At 31.9% G+C, this 16,865-nt stretch overlaps 2 protein-coding genes across 2 annotated transcripts in view; one reads left to right on the plus strand and one right to left on the minus strand.

Moving 5' to 3' along the window:
- The window catches only part of CACNA2D1 (calcium voltage-gated channel auxiliary subunit alpha2delta 1), a 394,888-nt gene that overhangs the window by 297,402 nt on the left and 80,621 nt on the right, over positions 1 to 16,865 (plus strand). The window contains exons 11-12 of the mRNA XM_049776752.1: positions 9,766 to 9,924; positions 16,484 to 16,588. Of these exons, the coding sequence (XP_049632709.1) occupies positions 9,766 to 9,924; positions 16,484 to 16,588 (264 nt within the window). The remainder of the gene's footprint in view (positions 1 to 9,765; positions 9,925 to 16,483; positions 16,589 to 16,865) is intronic.
- On the minus strand, positions 4,763 to 5,661 carry LOC126008464 (60S ribosomal protein L7-like). Its single transcript, XM_049772807.1, has one exon. The coding sequence runs from the start codon at positions 5,653 to 5,655 to the stop codon at positions 4,837 to 4,839; it is 819 nt and encodes a 272-aa protein (XP_049628764.1). The 5' UTR covers positions 5,656 to 5,661; the 3' UTR covers positions 4,763 to 4,836.

Consider the following 16,865-nt stretch of genomic DNA (forward strand, 5'->3'; position numbering starts at 1 on the left):
CATGTAAAGTTTGAATCTTTTTTTAAGTTTGTGCCTTAACTCTTCTACTATTTCTCGAATACCCCTACTTCCTGTTCTCGTCTGACAATCCCTAATCTCTTCCTTGTACTCAGAATTACACAGGATACTTGTAGAGCCTTTGAAACTATCTCATTGCAAGTAGTACTATAACACATGAAAATCTCCTCTCTGATTTAAACTTATCTCATGAGAATACAAGACTAAATGAAATGGAACATGTAAAATGCTAGTATTTTGTACTCACTGTTATAGCTGTTATTAATATCTCCTAATTCCTTCTCCCAAATTTTGGGAGAAGTCCTTTTAATCTATTACATGTCCTATATTTGATCATTAATAACAAGTTTGCTCAAATATATATATTTATTCTAGGATAGTAAATATAGTGCCATTTTCTGCTCCAGAAGATGTTTCCATTGTAGAGTACTTAAGAATCTCTGTCTCTAGGAAGAGGGGCCAGCTGTCAGATGCCCCTTTATGAGAATAGCAGCTACTTGATTTTGGGATTCATTGTCTGCAACACATTTACTGTTTGTGCAGATGACCCTGGTCCTCCTCCCAACCTCCTGCAGGAATTGGATTTGAGGTGAAAAAAAAGATGTATCTCTGGATGCTGTCATTGCTACAAGTAGTAAACGGCATTTGTCTCTGACCCAGGGCTTGTATTCCCTGCCAGTATTTTAAGAAACTGTAGGAGACTCTCATTAATTTACAAGTAGTATAAAGTCACAGATACTTTCCAGGTCCTGACTTGACAATCTAATAGCAGCTAATGTCAGTATTAGACTTTGTTTCAATATGGAATTGCACCACCTATGCAGAAGAGACCTGGTTTGAATTGTTCTTTTACTTCAGGACTGTAAATTCCAGCTTTTCTTCTCAAATATGTCTAGTATGTTTCCAGACAATCCCTGACTTATTTAGCTTAGCAACTTTCTTACTCTGTACAAGCTAATGACCACATTGGGTTTTATCACATCATTTTCATGTTAAGGTCATTGTTTACATTATGATGTGGTAATTATTGCCTGTTTAGGTATTGTATGTCTCCCTTCTTTTGACCAAAAAGATATATTGAAAATAAACCCAAGTGATCCATTTTTCTTCTATAACCAGCTTCATTGGTTTACAGAGATAGAAATTAATATATAGGAGCCAGAGTGGTGGCACAAGCGATAAGGTGGTTGCCTTGCATTGCAGCTAACCTAGGATGGACCACGGTTCCATCCCCTGGCATCCCATATGGTTCAAGAACAAGCCAGGAACAATTTCTGAGTGCATAGACAGGAGTAACCCCTGAGCATCATTGGGTGTGGCCCAAAAAGCCAAAAAAAAAAAAAGAAAAATGAAATTAATAAATTAAATACTGGATTTTTTAAAAAATACAGAAAAAAATTAAAAAGTGATTTTATCATCCCCTCTCCCCACAAATTTGATCTCCTGGCCAGACTGCAAGGAAAATAATATATATATATATATAGTCTGCCAGTATCGCCTCATGATATTGCATTCTCAGAGAGTAATTTTATTTGTGTCATAAAATAGTTATCTATCTAGAATTCATGAAAACTTTATGTTGATTCATATCTTATTTATATCAACAAGACTATTGTAGTTTATAACCTTGCTACTTAAGGAGAGGCCATGACCAAACAGCTTCAAGGTACAAATAAAACTCTTTAGCTGCACCCTGAACTGAGGAGCCAAAATTTGCATTTAGGTAGTATCCCAAGTAATTCTGTTCCCTCCATCTTTCCTCTTTCCCCACTTCTCACTACCCACCTCAACACACTACACTGTGCTTGTACACCCATTTAAAAACTATATATGGGTAGTTTTATTTTAAAATAAAATTCATTTAAGAGACACATTATAGGAATTATAGACTATGAAGAAATTATTCAAAATAAAGGACTAATATAAAACAGAAATTTAAGGATTATAACACAGAAAGCAAACACTGTTATTTAGTTTTTGTAAATGATATTGCCAAAGGATTATTGAATTGCATTGCAAGTATGAGGAACGTTTATGAAGAAGTGTTGACAAGCATGAATATTTTTCATTAATTACATGCTACTCTAAAGATAGTTTGAGGTACTTGGAAATTAGTCTTATTTGCATTTTAGAAATAAAGAGAGGAACATTGAAGGTGAGGCAGGAGAGTACTTTAAAAAATATAAAAAAAGAAAAAAGAAATAAAGAGAGGAACATTGAAATGAGGCAGGAGAGTACTTTATTTTTTTTGTCTAATATTTATTTTAATTTTTTTTAATTATGAGAACAATGATGCAAAGAGGACAAGGTAAAGTTACAGTGAAAGGACAATCGCCCATAAACAGTTCTCAGAAGAAATCCCCTTGCTGACGCCTAAATATTGAACTTACAGTCAAAAAGAAAAATAAGTCATTAAGAAAAATAAGGCAGAACCCATAAGTACTTTTATTTTTAAATAGTGTTTTAAAATAAACATTTTCTAAATACAAATATAAATGTATTATATAAAAATAAAATAATATTTATATATTTGCTATAGATTTATAAGGTAGCATAACAAAATAAGCATAAATAGGTCAGTTCTTACTGGGTAAATTTTTTCAAAGTGCATTTAGGAGAAATTTTACCTTTATATTTTGGGGCCGGGAAGGTGGCGTATATTTTGAACATTAAGATCCTGTTTAGCATAGTCTTGAGAATGAAGTAACATTTTTTTATAAATATGTGCATTTATATGCATGTATGTGTATATTTATATACATATAGTATATTTATATACACATATATGTATACTTATATACATGCATGTGCATATTTATATACATGTATATGTATATTTACATATATACATGTATCTTAAATACGCACAATATTTCTACCACATAATCTGGCAATAAATAAAGTATGTGTGCATTTGAATAATGGCATAGGATGACCTAGGTAGTCACAAGCATAGACCTTATCTATAATTCTATCTCTGAGACCTTTTACTGTCACTCTTAACCAATAATATGCTTTCTTTATATGCATAAATGTTATCAACTGTTGAAGAGTTGTTAGGACCATTTATGTTTCTTTATAATATTTTCTAGAGTCTAATTTTTCTTTGAAAATTATTAAAATTAAAAAGTATTGTAATAGGAATAAATTAGCTAATGATTTTAAATTGTTTTTATATTTTGTTAAAGAACAATTGCTCATAAAATTAATGATAGTGAGTTTCAGACATATAATATGTCAATACCAATTCCACCACAGGTGTCAACGCCAATCACCAGTATTTTCAGACTCTCTCATTACATTGAATCTCCCACATCCTGCCTACTATTTTGATAGGTGCATTACTACATTTGGTTTGTGTGAGCTCTAAAGGTACAGCTTAGATCTCAACTCAGTGTTATGTCTGTGCTTTGGACTTAGAGCTTTATCAATCTTCCACATCACTAATATAACAGTAGCCCCAACTCCTATTACCACATTACTTCCCTTTCTTATCTTATTCCTTCTGCCTTGATTTTTTTCCTTCTTTTCCCTCCTCTTCCCTAAGCAATATAGGCATCCCTCTTTTACATTATATTAATTACATTCTCTCACTCAGTTCACTATACCACTCTATATACCACTATTCACTCTATATATAGTGAATATATAGTAAATATATAAATATTTTATTTTTATATAATACATTTATATTTTTATTTATAAAATATTTACTATATATCATGAATATATATTTACTATATATATATATAGCTACCACTATTCACTATACCACATAAAAGTGAGATTGTCCTGTGTTTGTCTTTCTTCTCTGGTTTACTTCACTCAACATATCTTCCAGTCACAACCAAGTTGTAGCAAATTGCATGATTTCATCATCCCTTATAGCTGCATACTATTCCATTGTGTGTGAGCTGCATCTTCTTAATCCATTCATTTGTCATTGGAAACCTAGGTTGATTCCATATTTTAGCTATTGAACTAAGTGCAGCAATGAATAATGGGGTACATACATCCATTTGAATGACTGTTTTTAATCCTGGGTGGAGATGCCCAGAAGTAGAATTGCTGGGTCATATGGCAGCTCAATTTTACATTTACTGAATACTCTCCTACCATTTTCTAAAACTGGGGTTGAACCAAATAACTTTCCCACTAGCATTTTTCTCACCACATCCCCACTAGCACAGATTTTTGCTATTATTTTTGGCATGTGCCATTCATACAGGTCTCACGTAATATCTCACTGTTGTATTGACTTGGATATGATAAGAAACATAGGGTACATTTGTATATGTCTACTGACAGTCTGCTTGTCTTCTTCTGATAAGTCTGTTTATTTATATAGATTTTTTTGATAAGGGTTTTGAATTTTGTTGTTGTTTTTGTTTACCTTTGTGAGTGTTTTATGTATTCTGGATTGCACTCATTGTTTTTAAATGCAGGGTCTCTGCATTCAATTTTTTTTTTAATTTTCCTTTATCTCCATCTGGTGTCTAAAATGTGAATAGCTTCTGATACAGTAATTTGTACTGTCTGATAATTTTATAAAGTCTAATTAACTTTAACAATTTACTTTAATTATTTCATATAGAATCCTTATAATCTGTTAAAATTTATCATAGGGAAATTAATAAATTAATTTTTAAAATTTTAAGAAATGTTTTCTCAAAAGGCTCTGTGAATTTGAGTTCTTGTTTTTGTTAACAACCTGTAGAGTCTGAGTCCACAATCTTACACTATATTTCTTTTTTTTTTTTTCCAATTTGAAAGCAATTGTTTATTACTTCACCAGATTACAAAAATATGGTAGGTACCTTAGTTCATCCGTCTAATCAGCCGGTTGATCTGGTCTTCCCTGTTGCCAGCATCTCCACCTTCTACAAAATGGGTGGTCTTTTTCTTCATCCCACCTCGAGGAGAAGATAACTTAAAGGGCCAGAGGAAGTTGTTTGCCTCTTTAAAGCGTTTTCCAACAGTGTAGATCTCATGAATCAGATCCTCCATGCAAACAATGCCATATTTACCAAGAGTTCTGGCAATCAGTGCATTATCTGTTAAGGCAATTCGCTTCTTGTGGATTTTGCCATAACCACGCTTATAGATCAACTCATTTACTAACTTCAGGTTTGGATACCCCCATGCAATATAGGGTTCTACAATCCTCAGCATGTTATTTGAAGCCTTGTTCAGTTTAAGAAAGGTGCCATTGAAGATCTGGCGAAGGCGAAGAAGAAGTTGCAGCACCTTTCGGACCTTAGGGCTCACACCATTGATACCTCTGATCCTGATGACAAAAGCCAATTTGGGTTCAGCAGGAACGTAAAAGTTGCCAGCTTTTCTTGCCATCCTAGCCATCCGAATCTCTGTCCTGTACATCTGTCTATACTCCTTGTGATAATGCTTAGCTTTTTCATAGATCAGCTTTCTCCTTGCCTTTCGAAGCATCTTTTGGGCAAACTTCTTTCTCAGGCGCTTAATCTTCAGCTCTGCAAAATTCTTGCGCTTTTTCTTCAAGGTTTCTGGAACATCAGGAAGCTTCTTTTTCTTCTCTAATTTTGCTGCTGCTGCTGGCTTAGCAGGAGCCTTCTCTGACTTAGCAGGAGCCTTCTTTTTCTTGTCTTCTGCGCCCTCCATGGTTCCAGTCGGAAAAGAGGACTTACACTATATTTCTTTATATAATAAAAAAATAAAAGAGGTTGATCCTGACATATTCTATAAAATATTTAGATATTTAATAATATTTTAAAAATCAAAGAATTATGTTCTCTACTTCGTTCAAGAATATTTTGTGACTGAATAATAAAAAGTTACACCAAAACAAGCCTGCATTTATAAATTTAAATTTATGAATAAAATGAGGGTACAGAAATGAATCACAAACTGTGTATTTGTTACTCATTTAATAAAAAATATTTGAATGAATATTGTCTTTCTCATTTCAAGGAGAAAATATTTACATTAGGTTCTATTTTTAATTTTTATTATTTCTAGGATACAACTGCAGTAGCATATCAGTGTTTTCTAAGTGACACTAGAGATTGTTATTCCTAGGCAAAGGCACTTTCCTGATGTTTCTTTGATTTGTATTTCTATATAAGCATATGGTGTTGCCAACCTTTCATTGTTTGTATCCCAGATTAATGTAATTAGCATCAAAATCCCCCATGACAGATACATTTTGTGAATGTTTTATAGAATAGTTTCTGATGTTGCACACTACAAAAGAAACACGTTAATTAATATGTTTACCAAACAAGAGTTTTTGCTCCCTTTTAGAGATTAACAGTTTATTTTGTGTGTTCTCAACTTTAATATATATAATGGATAGTGTATAATCTATTGAAATTGACTCTTGTTATTGTGAAGATATTTCAAAAAGTAAACTAATAGGTCACACTTAGTAAAAATGGTATTCTGAAGCTTTATTATGAATTTAGAAATTCATTCTGGTTGCTGTAAAATAATAAATTTATGTAGTAATACAGTAAGATTTTATGTTGGATATTTTACATCTTTATTTGATGATTTTAATATATATTTGGACCAAATTTTTATACATGTTTAACTTATACAAAAATATACAAGTTTAAAGACTTTTAAACATATTTGACTTTTTTTTGTTTTCAGAAAAAATAAATCCCAGAGCAGATCACTGGAAATCTCTCTTCTTTGAACCAATAGGGAGCATCTCTTTAACAGTTGCAATGGAGTTCCCCTAGGAGGCAATATTGCTCACTTTACAAAACAGTATAGAGCTAAAGTAAAGATGCTTATAAGTATAGTTTGATGGTAATAAGCATTATATGTAAAGTAAGAAAACTGTGGCTAGTGGAATGGACAGCTTTTTGAGCAGGTGGAATTCTAACACAGTAAAATAATACATTAAGGTAACTTATAAATAAAAATAAAATTATATCTGTGATGTGTTCTATAAAAGAATAGAGATTTTTTGTGACATAATTTGATATCATTATAAAAGGTCATGTAAAATCTCATGTTCTCATTGAGAAAATAATTCTAAGATAAGAAGTACAACTAAATGAAAAAGAAAAGGTATAGGCAGGAGTAAGAAGTTTAGAAAAAGAAAAGGAACAAATGTCTGGATATTGAAGGAACGATTAACAAGATCTCAGCATACTAGAAGAGATTTTCATCAGCAGTTCTAATCTGTAACTATTTTGGTTTAACTTCATGAATTAAGTTTTGAGGGACCAATGTAATGTTTGAATTTCTAAGTTTTTAATTAAACATAGTTTCAAAATAAGTATTTTCTAATACAAAGTGATAGGAAATGTTGAAATCATGCCATTTGTCAAGTAGTGGATAGAACTAAAAGTATCATGTTAAGTGATGTCAGTTAAAAGGAGCAGGACAGTTCACATTCATATGTGAGATATAATGAAATACACTAAGTGAATAACAAATGGGCAAAGACAAAAGTACCTAATAATTTTCCTGAAGAACTGCATTTTTACTAAAGGGTAAGAACCAGTGTACAGATAATAAGGGGCATAGTCAAATTGGTTTAGGTGTTGGTTTTGTGTGGTATTCTATGCAAGAAACTATCAGTAACAGAATTGTAAATTAGGGCACCTAAATAAAAACTGGAAAGAAGTATATTTTCTTAATCTAGAACAAAAGCAGAACACTTTAAGTGTATTTTTATCTAATCTTTTTTTAAACTTTGTAATTATTCAAAATTAAACTAATTCCCTATGGTTTTAATATTTGGTTTATAAGTTAAAATCTGAATATCTACTACCCAAAGCTGCAATTTAATTTTATAAAAATAAATGTGCTACTTTTTGTTATGGTAGTAGATTAGTGTAAGATTCTTTTGAAAAATTTTTTTATAGATTTAGAAGTTTTAAAACTTCTCATCTACACGTTCCCAGGATAATAAGGTTTCCAGTAAGGACTTTAATGCTACAAATTATTTCTTTCTTGAATTATTTATGAGTTTTATTTGTGAGTATAATTGTGTATTATTGTTATATACCATGAAATTTTTACTTAATTGAAATTGAAATTACATTTAATCAGTTTGTATTAAAGAAACTTAATTAGGTGCTACACGTTTCTAAGTTAAAAATCAGGTCAAGGGCAACAAAAGACTCAGGAAATACATTAATCAATGTTCATCTTCTGCCTAACTTATAATTTTACCTTGATTCATGGTTTAACAAATTAGCTAATAGCATTTCTTGTACTCATTTCTAATAGTTCTCCAATAGATATTTTACTATTAATGCATTGGCATGCTTTTTTCTTTTGCTTACTATCATGAGATTTCTATATTTTTCTTAAAAAATGTGTTGAAAAAAATGTGTTGAATAAGTTTCATCAAATTATGAAAGCACACAAGATTGTGATTTAGAGCTTATATACAGCATTTTCAATATTTAAATTTCTACTAATAGTAAATATATTTTAGATTTGTCCTTATGCATTTATATATAGGCACACATAATGAAATAGTACTTCATATAAAAGTGAGACATAATTAAATTAATATTTTATGTGGGACATTACACTCCCTGTTTTCTCTGAACTGTTGCTAAACTTTCTATCTCCTCCTTTATCTTTTTCTCCCGATCACTTTACTTCAGTTTTGTTTTGAGAGCAAAAACCATAGACATGGTTATCATTGTTTCCTCCATTACCAACCCTACATGCCCAGCCTTTGTATTCATTTCAGCTTGCCTTTTCCAGAACAAGAGGGTTAGTTCTCAAAGGTAGTTCTTCATGCATCATGTAGTATTTTCTTCTCCCATATCCAAAGAACTTTATTTCCATCTCTTTGGGGAAAATCTGCTTTTTTTTTTTTTTTTTTTTTTTTTTTGCTTTGAAGTATATTTAGTGATCAGCATTTCTAAAGAAGCATTTCTTGGGCCCAGGCCCAACCCTCCAGCTACAGCACTCTCAATCTTTTTCTCAGCTAAGCCACTCTATGATCTTCTTCTCAGCTAAGACACTTTGGACAGTTGCACCTGTACTCGTTATCATAGTCCCTATGTGCTTCAGTATTTCTCACTCATTCCTACCTCACTGCACATAGGCCTGTATATAGAGTTGTTAAAATTACTTTGGTTAACATTCTTACATTTTCAATTGGGGACAGGTATTGTTGGTTTTTATATATTGTTTTTTGTCTGTTTTTTTTTTCCCCTCGGGGCCTTATCACTTACATTAATAATAATCTGATAGGACTTTAGTACCCTGAGCTTTGCTTTCAGGACTTCTAAAACCTTGACAATGATGTTTCTAAGAGGCCACTCATTGATGTTGTTCAGATACTTTTATCATGTCAATTTCCATAGTAAGACTCTGCCATGAGATATCAAGATTACTGAACCTCTGTTTCTATCAGATATTTGATCATGTTTTTTCAGCTGTCCAAGCAGTTCCTTCAGTGGAATGAAGATACACATAAATAAATTTTGCATTCTGAATCTGATTGATTATAGATTTTTAATTTTTTGTTTAAATGCTCCTACAGTTTGCATAGAAACAATATCATGCAACTCAAATCCAGATTAATAGTCTCGGGGTTGCAATATGTTTTGGAGCTTTATATTCATATTATCACTTGAACCTTAGTGGTCTTGGTTGCATTCCTCTCACGTTTCACTTTCAAAGAGGAAGAAACATAATGTCTGGGAAGTGTGATAGATAAAATCAGTGAAAATGTTCCAACCATTTTAAAATATTCATTTCTCTCTTGACTCTTTTTTTCTTTTACAGTTTAACAGCAATGCCCAAGATGTAAGCTGTTTTCAACATCTTGTCCAAGCAAATGTAAGAAATAAGAAAGTGCTCAAAGATGCAGTGGATAATATCACAGCAAAGGGAATCACAGACTATAAAAAAGGTTTTAGTTTTGCTTTTGAACAGTTGCTCAATGTAAGTATCAGTAGTATCACTTTCATCTCGTTATTGTAGTTGCTATATCTAGAGTCTACAATACTGACATTTATTCAGTAAGCTTATTTAAGAAAGTAGAAACTTTTTAATTTTTTAAATACAAATTTTAAAGGTATGGAAATGTGAGTTTTTTAAGATCATTTTTCTATTGTTTTTATGGTTATGTCTAAAACGTGCTTGTAGGGTTATTAATTTTGCTCTAGAAGCAGTGGGCATTTTAAGTATGTCATTTGATTTATTTCTATTTTCTGTTTTTTTTTTCTCACATTTTCTATCATGTTTGGAGCCAAAGAAATAATACAGTGGTTAAGGCATTTTTCTTGCCATCAGCCAATCTGGTATTGATCCACAGCAGGGCAGCCCATATGTTCCCTGAGCAATGCCAGGAGTGATTCCTGAGTGCAGAGCCAGTTAGACCTTGAGCAGTGTCAGAGATAGCCAAACATTTTCCAAAAGATTGTTATCATATTTATCTGAAAGAGTGTGCTTTCACTAATGAAGAAGTTGTTAAAACTATTTCAGTTCTTATCATATATGTTGAGTTTTTAACTTGTTTCTAAATAAATAAATAAATAAATAAATAAGAAGTTAAATTCCAATACAGGAGAACCAGTCTACCATTGAAATCTACAGTTAGATAGTTCTATTTATAGCATATATATCACACAGTAGACTTGTATTTTTTATTTATTTTTTAGACTTGTATTTTTAAATGATAACATATATTTCACTTGAATAATTTGAATGTAGAGGCATACTTAAACTATATATTCCCCACAAAATAAGATTATCACAATGGTTGAAATTAAGGACCTAATTTCTCTGTATCCTAATTTCCCCACCTAAAAGATAATAGAGATGAGTAGTCACAATAGAATATGCAGCAGAGGTTTGTAGTCAAAATTATCTGAAAAAATTGACCTATAGCAAAGAACATATCAATATAGGATGTTAACTTATTGTTGGAGCCATGGTATTATTATGAAAGCTAGGTACCTGTTTTATAGTGGCTGATCTTACATTCAGTACAGTCAGCTCATAATCTTCAACATGTGTATTGAACCACTGAATAAATTCTTACACATATTCTTTTCTACCACTGTGTCTTTGTTCTTCTCTAAATGAGTCTTCCTAAACAGTTTTTGATGTCTTATTTGTTAACTTATTAGTTTATTTATCCTGTACTTACCAGTGCCTCACGAATCCCTGTATTAGTGATAGCACAGGAATAACAAGTAAACATCATCTGCTCTCAAGATGGTCCAGCATTACTCTGAGTTATCATTGCAAGAAGTGCTTTTGTGTTAGTGCCCTTCCCAGACATTCAGAGCGTATTCCTGAAACAGCAGTGGGTTTACTCTGTTTACTCAAAAAAGGGCAAGAAAGTTGAAACCAAGAATTTGAAGATTTACTAGAACCTATATAGTTTGATGGGTCATGGTAAAAGTGGGGAATCATTTTGGATGAAAAAGAAACAATATGGACAAAGTCAAAGGAATAGGAAATGATGCCACACTCTCAAAGCATTGCAAGGTGGGTTTAGCTATTTCAGAGATTTAAATGGGAAATTCCAAGTTATGAAATACTTAGAAAACAAAAATTTTTTTAGAGAATGAGAATGGGCTAAGTTATTGCAGTGATACTGCTCCCCTAAGTGTGCTTGAACAACCTGGGTCAGATGGTAGCCTTCAATATAAGGGCAGGTGTTGTAAGTTTTAGGAATTCACAGAGTGACTTTTTCCTGAAAGTGGAAAGTAGGCCAAATAGAAGTTTAGGGAACTCTGAGAGTTAGTTACCTGTTAAGAAATTACTATAGTGGGGCCGCAGCAATAGCACAGTGGTAGGGTGTGTGCCTTAAACACAACTGACCCAAGATGGACCTGGGTTCGATCCCCAGCGTTCCATATTTTCCCCAAATCAGGAGCAATTTCTGAGCACATAGTCAGGAGTAACCCCTGAGTGTCACCATCACCAGTTGTGGCCCAAAAACAAAACAAAACAAAACCTAAAAAAAATGAAATTACTATAGAAATAATAATGATAGAACTAAAACTAAAGCAAGGAGATAATAAGGAGAGTGAGATGGTAACTGAGAGGATAGGTAGTTAAGGATTCTGAGGTGGAGTGGGGATATAATAACACCTCGTTCTCTGAAATAGAACAGTAAGTGATCTAAATCCAGGTATCTAGAAAGGGGATAGAGAGAGAAAATTTAATTTAGTAATGTAGAGTTGAAAGTGTTACTCTTTAATAAATGTTATTTAGGTAAGCTATAAGGAGGCAGGAAAGCAAAGCATATATATGATGTGGATTCTGTAGTAAGTCCTATTCTATTGTCCTCACAATTGTGAACATTTTTCAGTATATTCCCACTTAGTTTTGAAATCTCACATGCTTTGCTGCCCACAACTTGTTGCATTACTTTATTTTAAAATAAATTTCCTAGTGGCATGGCTTTTCTTAATATTGAATAATTAAGCATTATCTCTTTCAAGCACTTCTAGTCTTCTTATGATATATATCATTCCTTGTTTTTTATTTGGTCTTGAAAATATGCTTTCAAAGATAATTTAAGTAAATATCAAATAGAATTAGACATAATTTCCACAGTGAATTCTGACTTGGAATCCAAGTTGGTCTTCATATAGTATATCATTAATTTTGATCAAATATACCAAAGAGAATTTTTAATAACTTTTAATTCTTAGTTCATAGATGGTAGATAATTCATTGTGTTATGGCTTTATTATTATACTGGAATAAATCATCTTATGAAATACCATGTTATAGTAAATTACCATATCTATTCATTATGTGCTGACTACACAGGAATAAAATGTATTATGAAATTTCATAATGTAGTCAATTACCAGTTTTACTCATTAAAATTTTATTATTTTTTATTTTCTTGCTTACTTGACTCTGTCATTCTTTTTTTTTCTTTTTATTGTGAACAAAGTGAATTACGAATCTTTCACAATAATATTTAAGGTTCATAGTGACTATGAATCAGGGGCATCCCACCACCAGTGTTGTCCTCCCTCTACCTCTGTCCCCAGCATACTTCCCATATCTCCCTTTTTTGTCCCCAGCATTGCTAGTGTAACTAATCCCCTCTATGTATAGCTTGTTGTATATTGGGTATTGATTCTGTTGTCGTTGATTTTGGGTTTGGTGTTTGTCTGGTCATTTTTTATTTCTACTCAATGTTTATACGAATGTTTGATCCTGGTACCATTTATTTTTTCCCCTTAATTTATGAGGCAGAAAAAGATGATTCAAGTTATGTGGTTCTGTTTAAAAAAGAAAGAAAGAAAAAAAACTGGAGGAGTCTATCTAGAGGTTAAACTATCAATTCAAAAGAAGAAAGGGCTAGAAGAAGAAAAACATAACTACAAAACAAAACAAAAACAAACAAAAAACCCAGCAACTACAAAAAGCACAAGAGCAACAAAAAACAACAACCAAAATAATAACCATAACAACAATAACAAAAAAAATGGAAGGAGGGCTAGTGTGGCAAGGTTTTTGTGCTTCTTCTTCCCTTTTTTATAGGCACAGTAAGTATTAGGAAAATTAGAAAGGGAATTCAGTTGGCCTAAGAGATACAGGGTTTCTCTGCCCCTGAAGCATACTATCATGGGAACAACTACAGGCTCTGTACATGCTCATATTCACACCCCAAGGCCTTTTTATGGTCCAGGAAACTTTCTGTTCAGTTGTGGGTGATAAAATTAGGCCTCTGTAACTAGAGATCTTAGATTTGCACAGGTAATAGGACAAAGCCTATGATAGAGTTTTTCTTTATGGTTCTAGAAATTCTATTACATCACTGTTGCTGTCATCAGTCTACTGTAATTAGTAATCTTGGATTTTGCACAGATTCTAGGACAAAACCTAAGATAGAGTCTTTCAGTATGGTTCTAGAAGTTCTGCTCAGTTGCCGTTGTCCAAGTCAGACCTCTGGAATTAGAGATCTTGGTTATTGTGCAAATCTAGGCCGAAGTCTTGGCTAGGGTCTTTCGTATTGGTCCCTGGATAAGTTCTGCCCATGGTTATCAGAGACAGTTTTCTGTAGTTAGCAATCTTGGTTTTTGACAGATCAAAGGATGATGTGTATTCTGATTTCATCTTACTGTTAGGTGATGAGAAAGGACAACCTGCTCTTAGATCAAGTTATTGTGACTTTTTTTTGTTGTCAGGATGTAAATTGGTGCCAGAGCAGTATTAGGAATTTCCCAGGGGGAGTTTGGTTCCTAGTGCTGTTGCAGGGAACTGTGTTGGTTCTATGTCTGATGTCTAGGGTTTGGGATTGGACGGTTGATATCTGATCACATGGTGACTCTGTGATTCTTAAGAGCACTGATATTCCTTGAAAATTTTTGCTGTGCTATACTTTGCTCTATTGCAATGCTTCCTCTAGATAAAATGATGTTGAAATAAAAACTTCTTTATTTCCCTATGTTTATGACTTAAGTTCTTTCTCTTTAGAGAAAAACTATTACTTTATTTATACAAATGCCAAATGACAATAGTATAATGTATTACAATGCATTGATATTGACCTCTTTAATACATTTACCTTCTTAGTACCTCTTAATTTACCTGGTTAGTATAATTTCTATTTCAAAGATTAAAACTCTGCCCTATGTAAATTTTTTCTTATTTTTATGAAAGTCCTTTAGATATCTTTGCCTAGTTTTTCACATACTGATAAAATTATTAAAGGAATTATTTTTAGTTAAGGGGTTTCAACACATTTTACAAAAGTATCTTTATAATAGGATTTGTAATCTTTAGAACTCTCATTATTTTCAGATGTTTATCTGCAAATATTAGAGCCATGCTTGAATGTGAGAAATTATTCTACTCAATATCCACATTCTACAATGCTTGGTTTAAGGCATTCATTGCCAGTGTTCAAAGGGCCTTTACAATGATGTGATGTAAAAAAGGATTATTTCATCAATAGAGTGAAATGTTCTCTTTATTAACATTTATTGCAGGAAATGGTACTGATCTTCTCCAAAATATAAGACTGAAAACAGACCTCCATTAGATGCAAATGCTAAAGGAAAATCAGTGCTTTTTAAATTACTTTAAAATATTGATCATTTAAAAGCTAGGTCTGAGGTATTCAGTGTGATAACCATGATTACTCTTGACTTTTGCATGCTTGAAGTGTATGCTTGTGTGAAGTGAGTATAAAACTATGCAATATACACTAGTCATTAAAGCCTTATGAAAAAATATCTGCTTACATCAGTATTTTATATTGATTAATTGATATTTTGGCCAATTGGGTTAAATATATTACACTTAAACTAAATTCATATATTTCACACAAATTTATTTAATATGGCAATTGGAATGCTTATGTCACTTGTTAGATTAATATCTCTACTGAAAAGTGTGACCTATATGATTGCTATTTTCAAAGAATCCTAACATTCCTGAATTAGTGTGATGTTTCAGTCTCAACTCTTTCACAGACACATTTCACAAAAGTATTAAGGCTGAGTTAAAATTTAGGCATCAATGAAGTCCAATTTTCTAAAATTATTATTAACATTAATTTATGAGTTTTTGATGTTATTCTCTTGTTCATCTATATCAGAGTCTTTAGGAAAACTTAGATTTTATTTATTTTACATTTTTAGTGGTTTTGAGTCACACTCAGTAATCAAGGCTAATTCTTGCCTCTGTGGTTACGGATCACTCCTGGTGTGCTTTGGGGGATCATATTTGGTGTCAGGAATTGAGTTCATGTGCAAGGCAAGTGCCCTACCTGTTGTACCATTTGTCTGGATTTGGAAATTTTTATTTTTAAGAAATGATTTGTGAGCTAAAGTGATAGCACAGCAGTTAAGGTTTTTGTCTTGCATGTAGCTGACCCACATTCAATTCCTGGCATACCATATTATCCCCCATATGATGCCAGGATTGAGAAATAAACATTTAAAAATTATAAAAAATGTTTGTTTTAGGAACTAAGTAGATATTTTCCGGATAGAAACATAAAGTAAATAAAGTAGGATAAAAAAGGAAGAAACACATGCTTATAAAATAATTAAAATATGGAAAATTGTTATGCATATTTTCACTATTACTTTGTTATAAACTATAGATACATACAATAAATATAAGCATTAATTTAATAGTTTTTATTGGTTTAATACTTAAAGAATATTATGTGTGACCCATTTGTCTTGAAAAATCATAATTTAGAAGAAGTTGTTACAATCCCCAGCTCCAGCCTCACCAGGTGAGCTCTGATAGATGTGACCCAAAATCCAGAAGAAAATAATATATACATATGTGTGTCTCAATAAATTTTCATTGAAAAATGATATTTTCTTGATGTCTTTGACCTGGGAGAGTTCCTACAAAGTAGGGCTGACTGGTCTTTGATATAAGAACCTATTCTTAAACTATATTACTGAATATATAATGAATTCATTATTTGATTAATGTTCTTTTATTTATATTTTGCTTCACATTTACTACATTTTATTTTATATTTTATCCTTTTAAACAGTATAATGTTTCTCGAGCCAACTGCAATAAGATTATCATGTTGTTCACTGATGGAGGAGAAGAGAGAGCCCAGGAGATATTTGCCAAATATAACAAAGACAAAAAAGTGAGTACAATTTGTACTTGAATTTTACAATAGGTGTAAAAGTTAGTGGAAGAATGGTGAAGGGAGAAATTATAAATATGAGTAACTTTGTTATAAAGTCATACAAAACATAGATTTTTTTCAACCAATGACTAGTCAATTGTTAAAGATAGCATTTTACATTATTCCTATTTACTTTATATCTATATTAATAAGATAAATAATACTTACATATTCATTTCTTAAACAAATAACAAATTATTTCTCTTAGTTCGGAGGATACAATTAGCAGTGCTCA

Source organism: Suncus etruscus, chromosome 1 (genome assembly GCF_024139225.1).
Source record: "Suncus etruscus isolate mSunEtr1 chromosome 1, mSunEtr1.pri.cur, whole genome shotgun sequence".
NCBI lineage: Eukaryota > Metazoa > Chordata > Mammalia > Eulipotyphla > Soricidae > Suncus > Suncus etruscus.

Excerpts from the sequence above, each read along its gene's own strand:
- LOC126008464 (XM_049772807.1), bottom strand. The coding sequence starts at position 5,655 with ATGGAGGGCGCAGAAGACAAGAAAAAGAAGGCTCCTGCTAAGTCAGAG.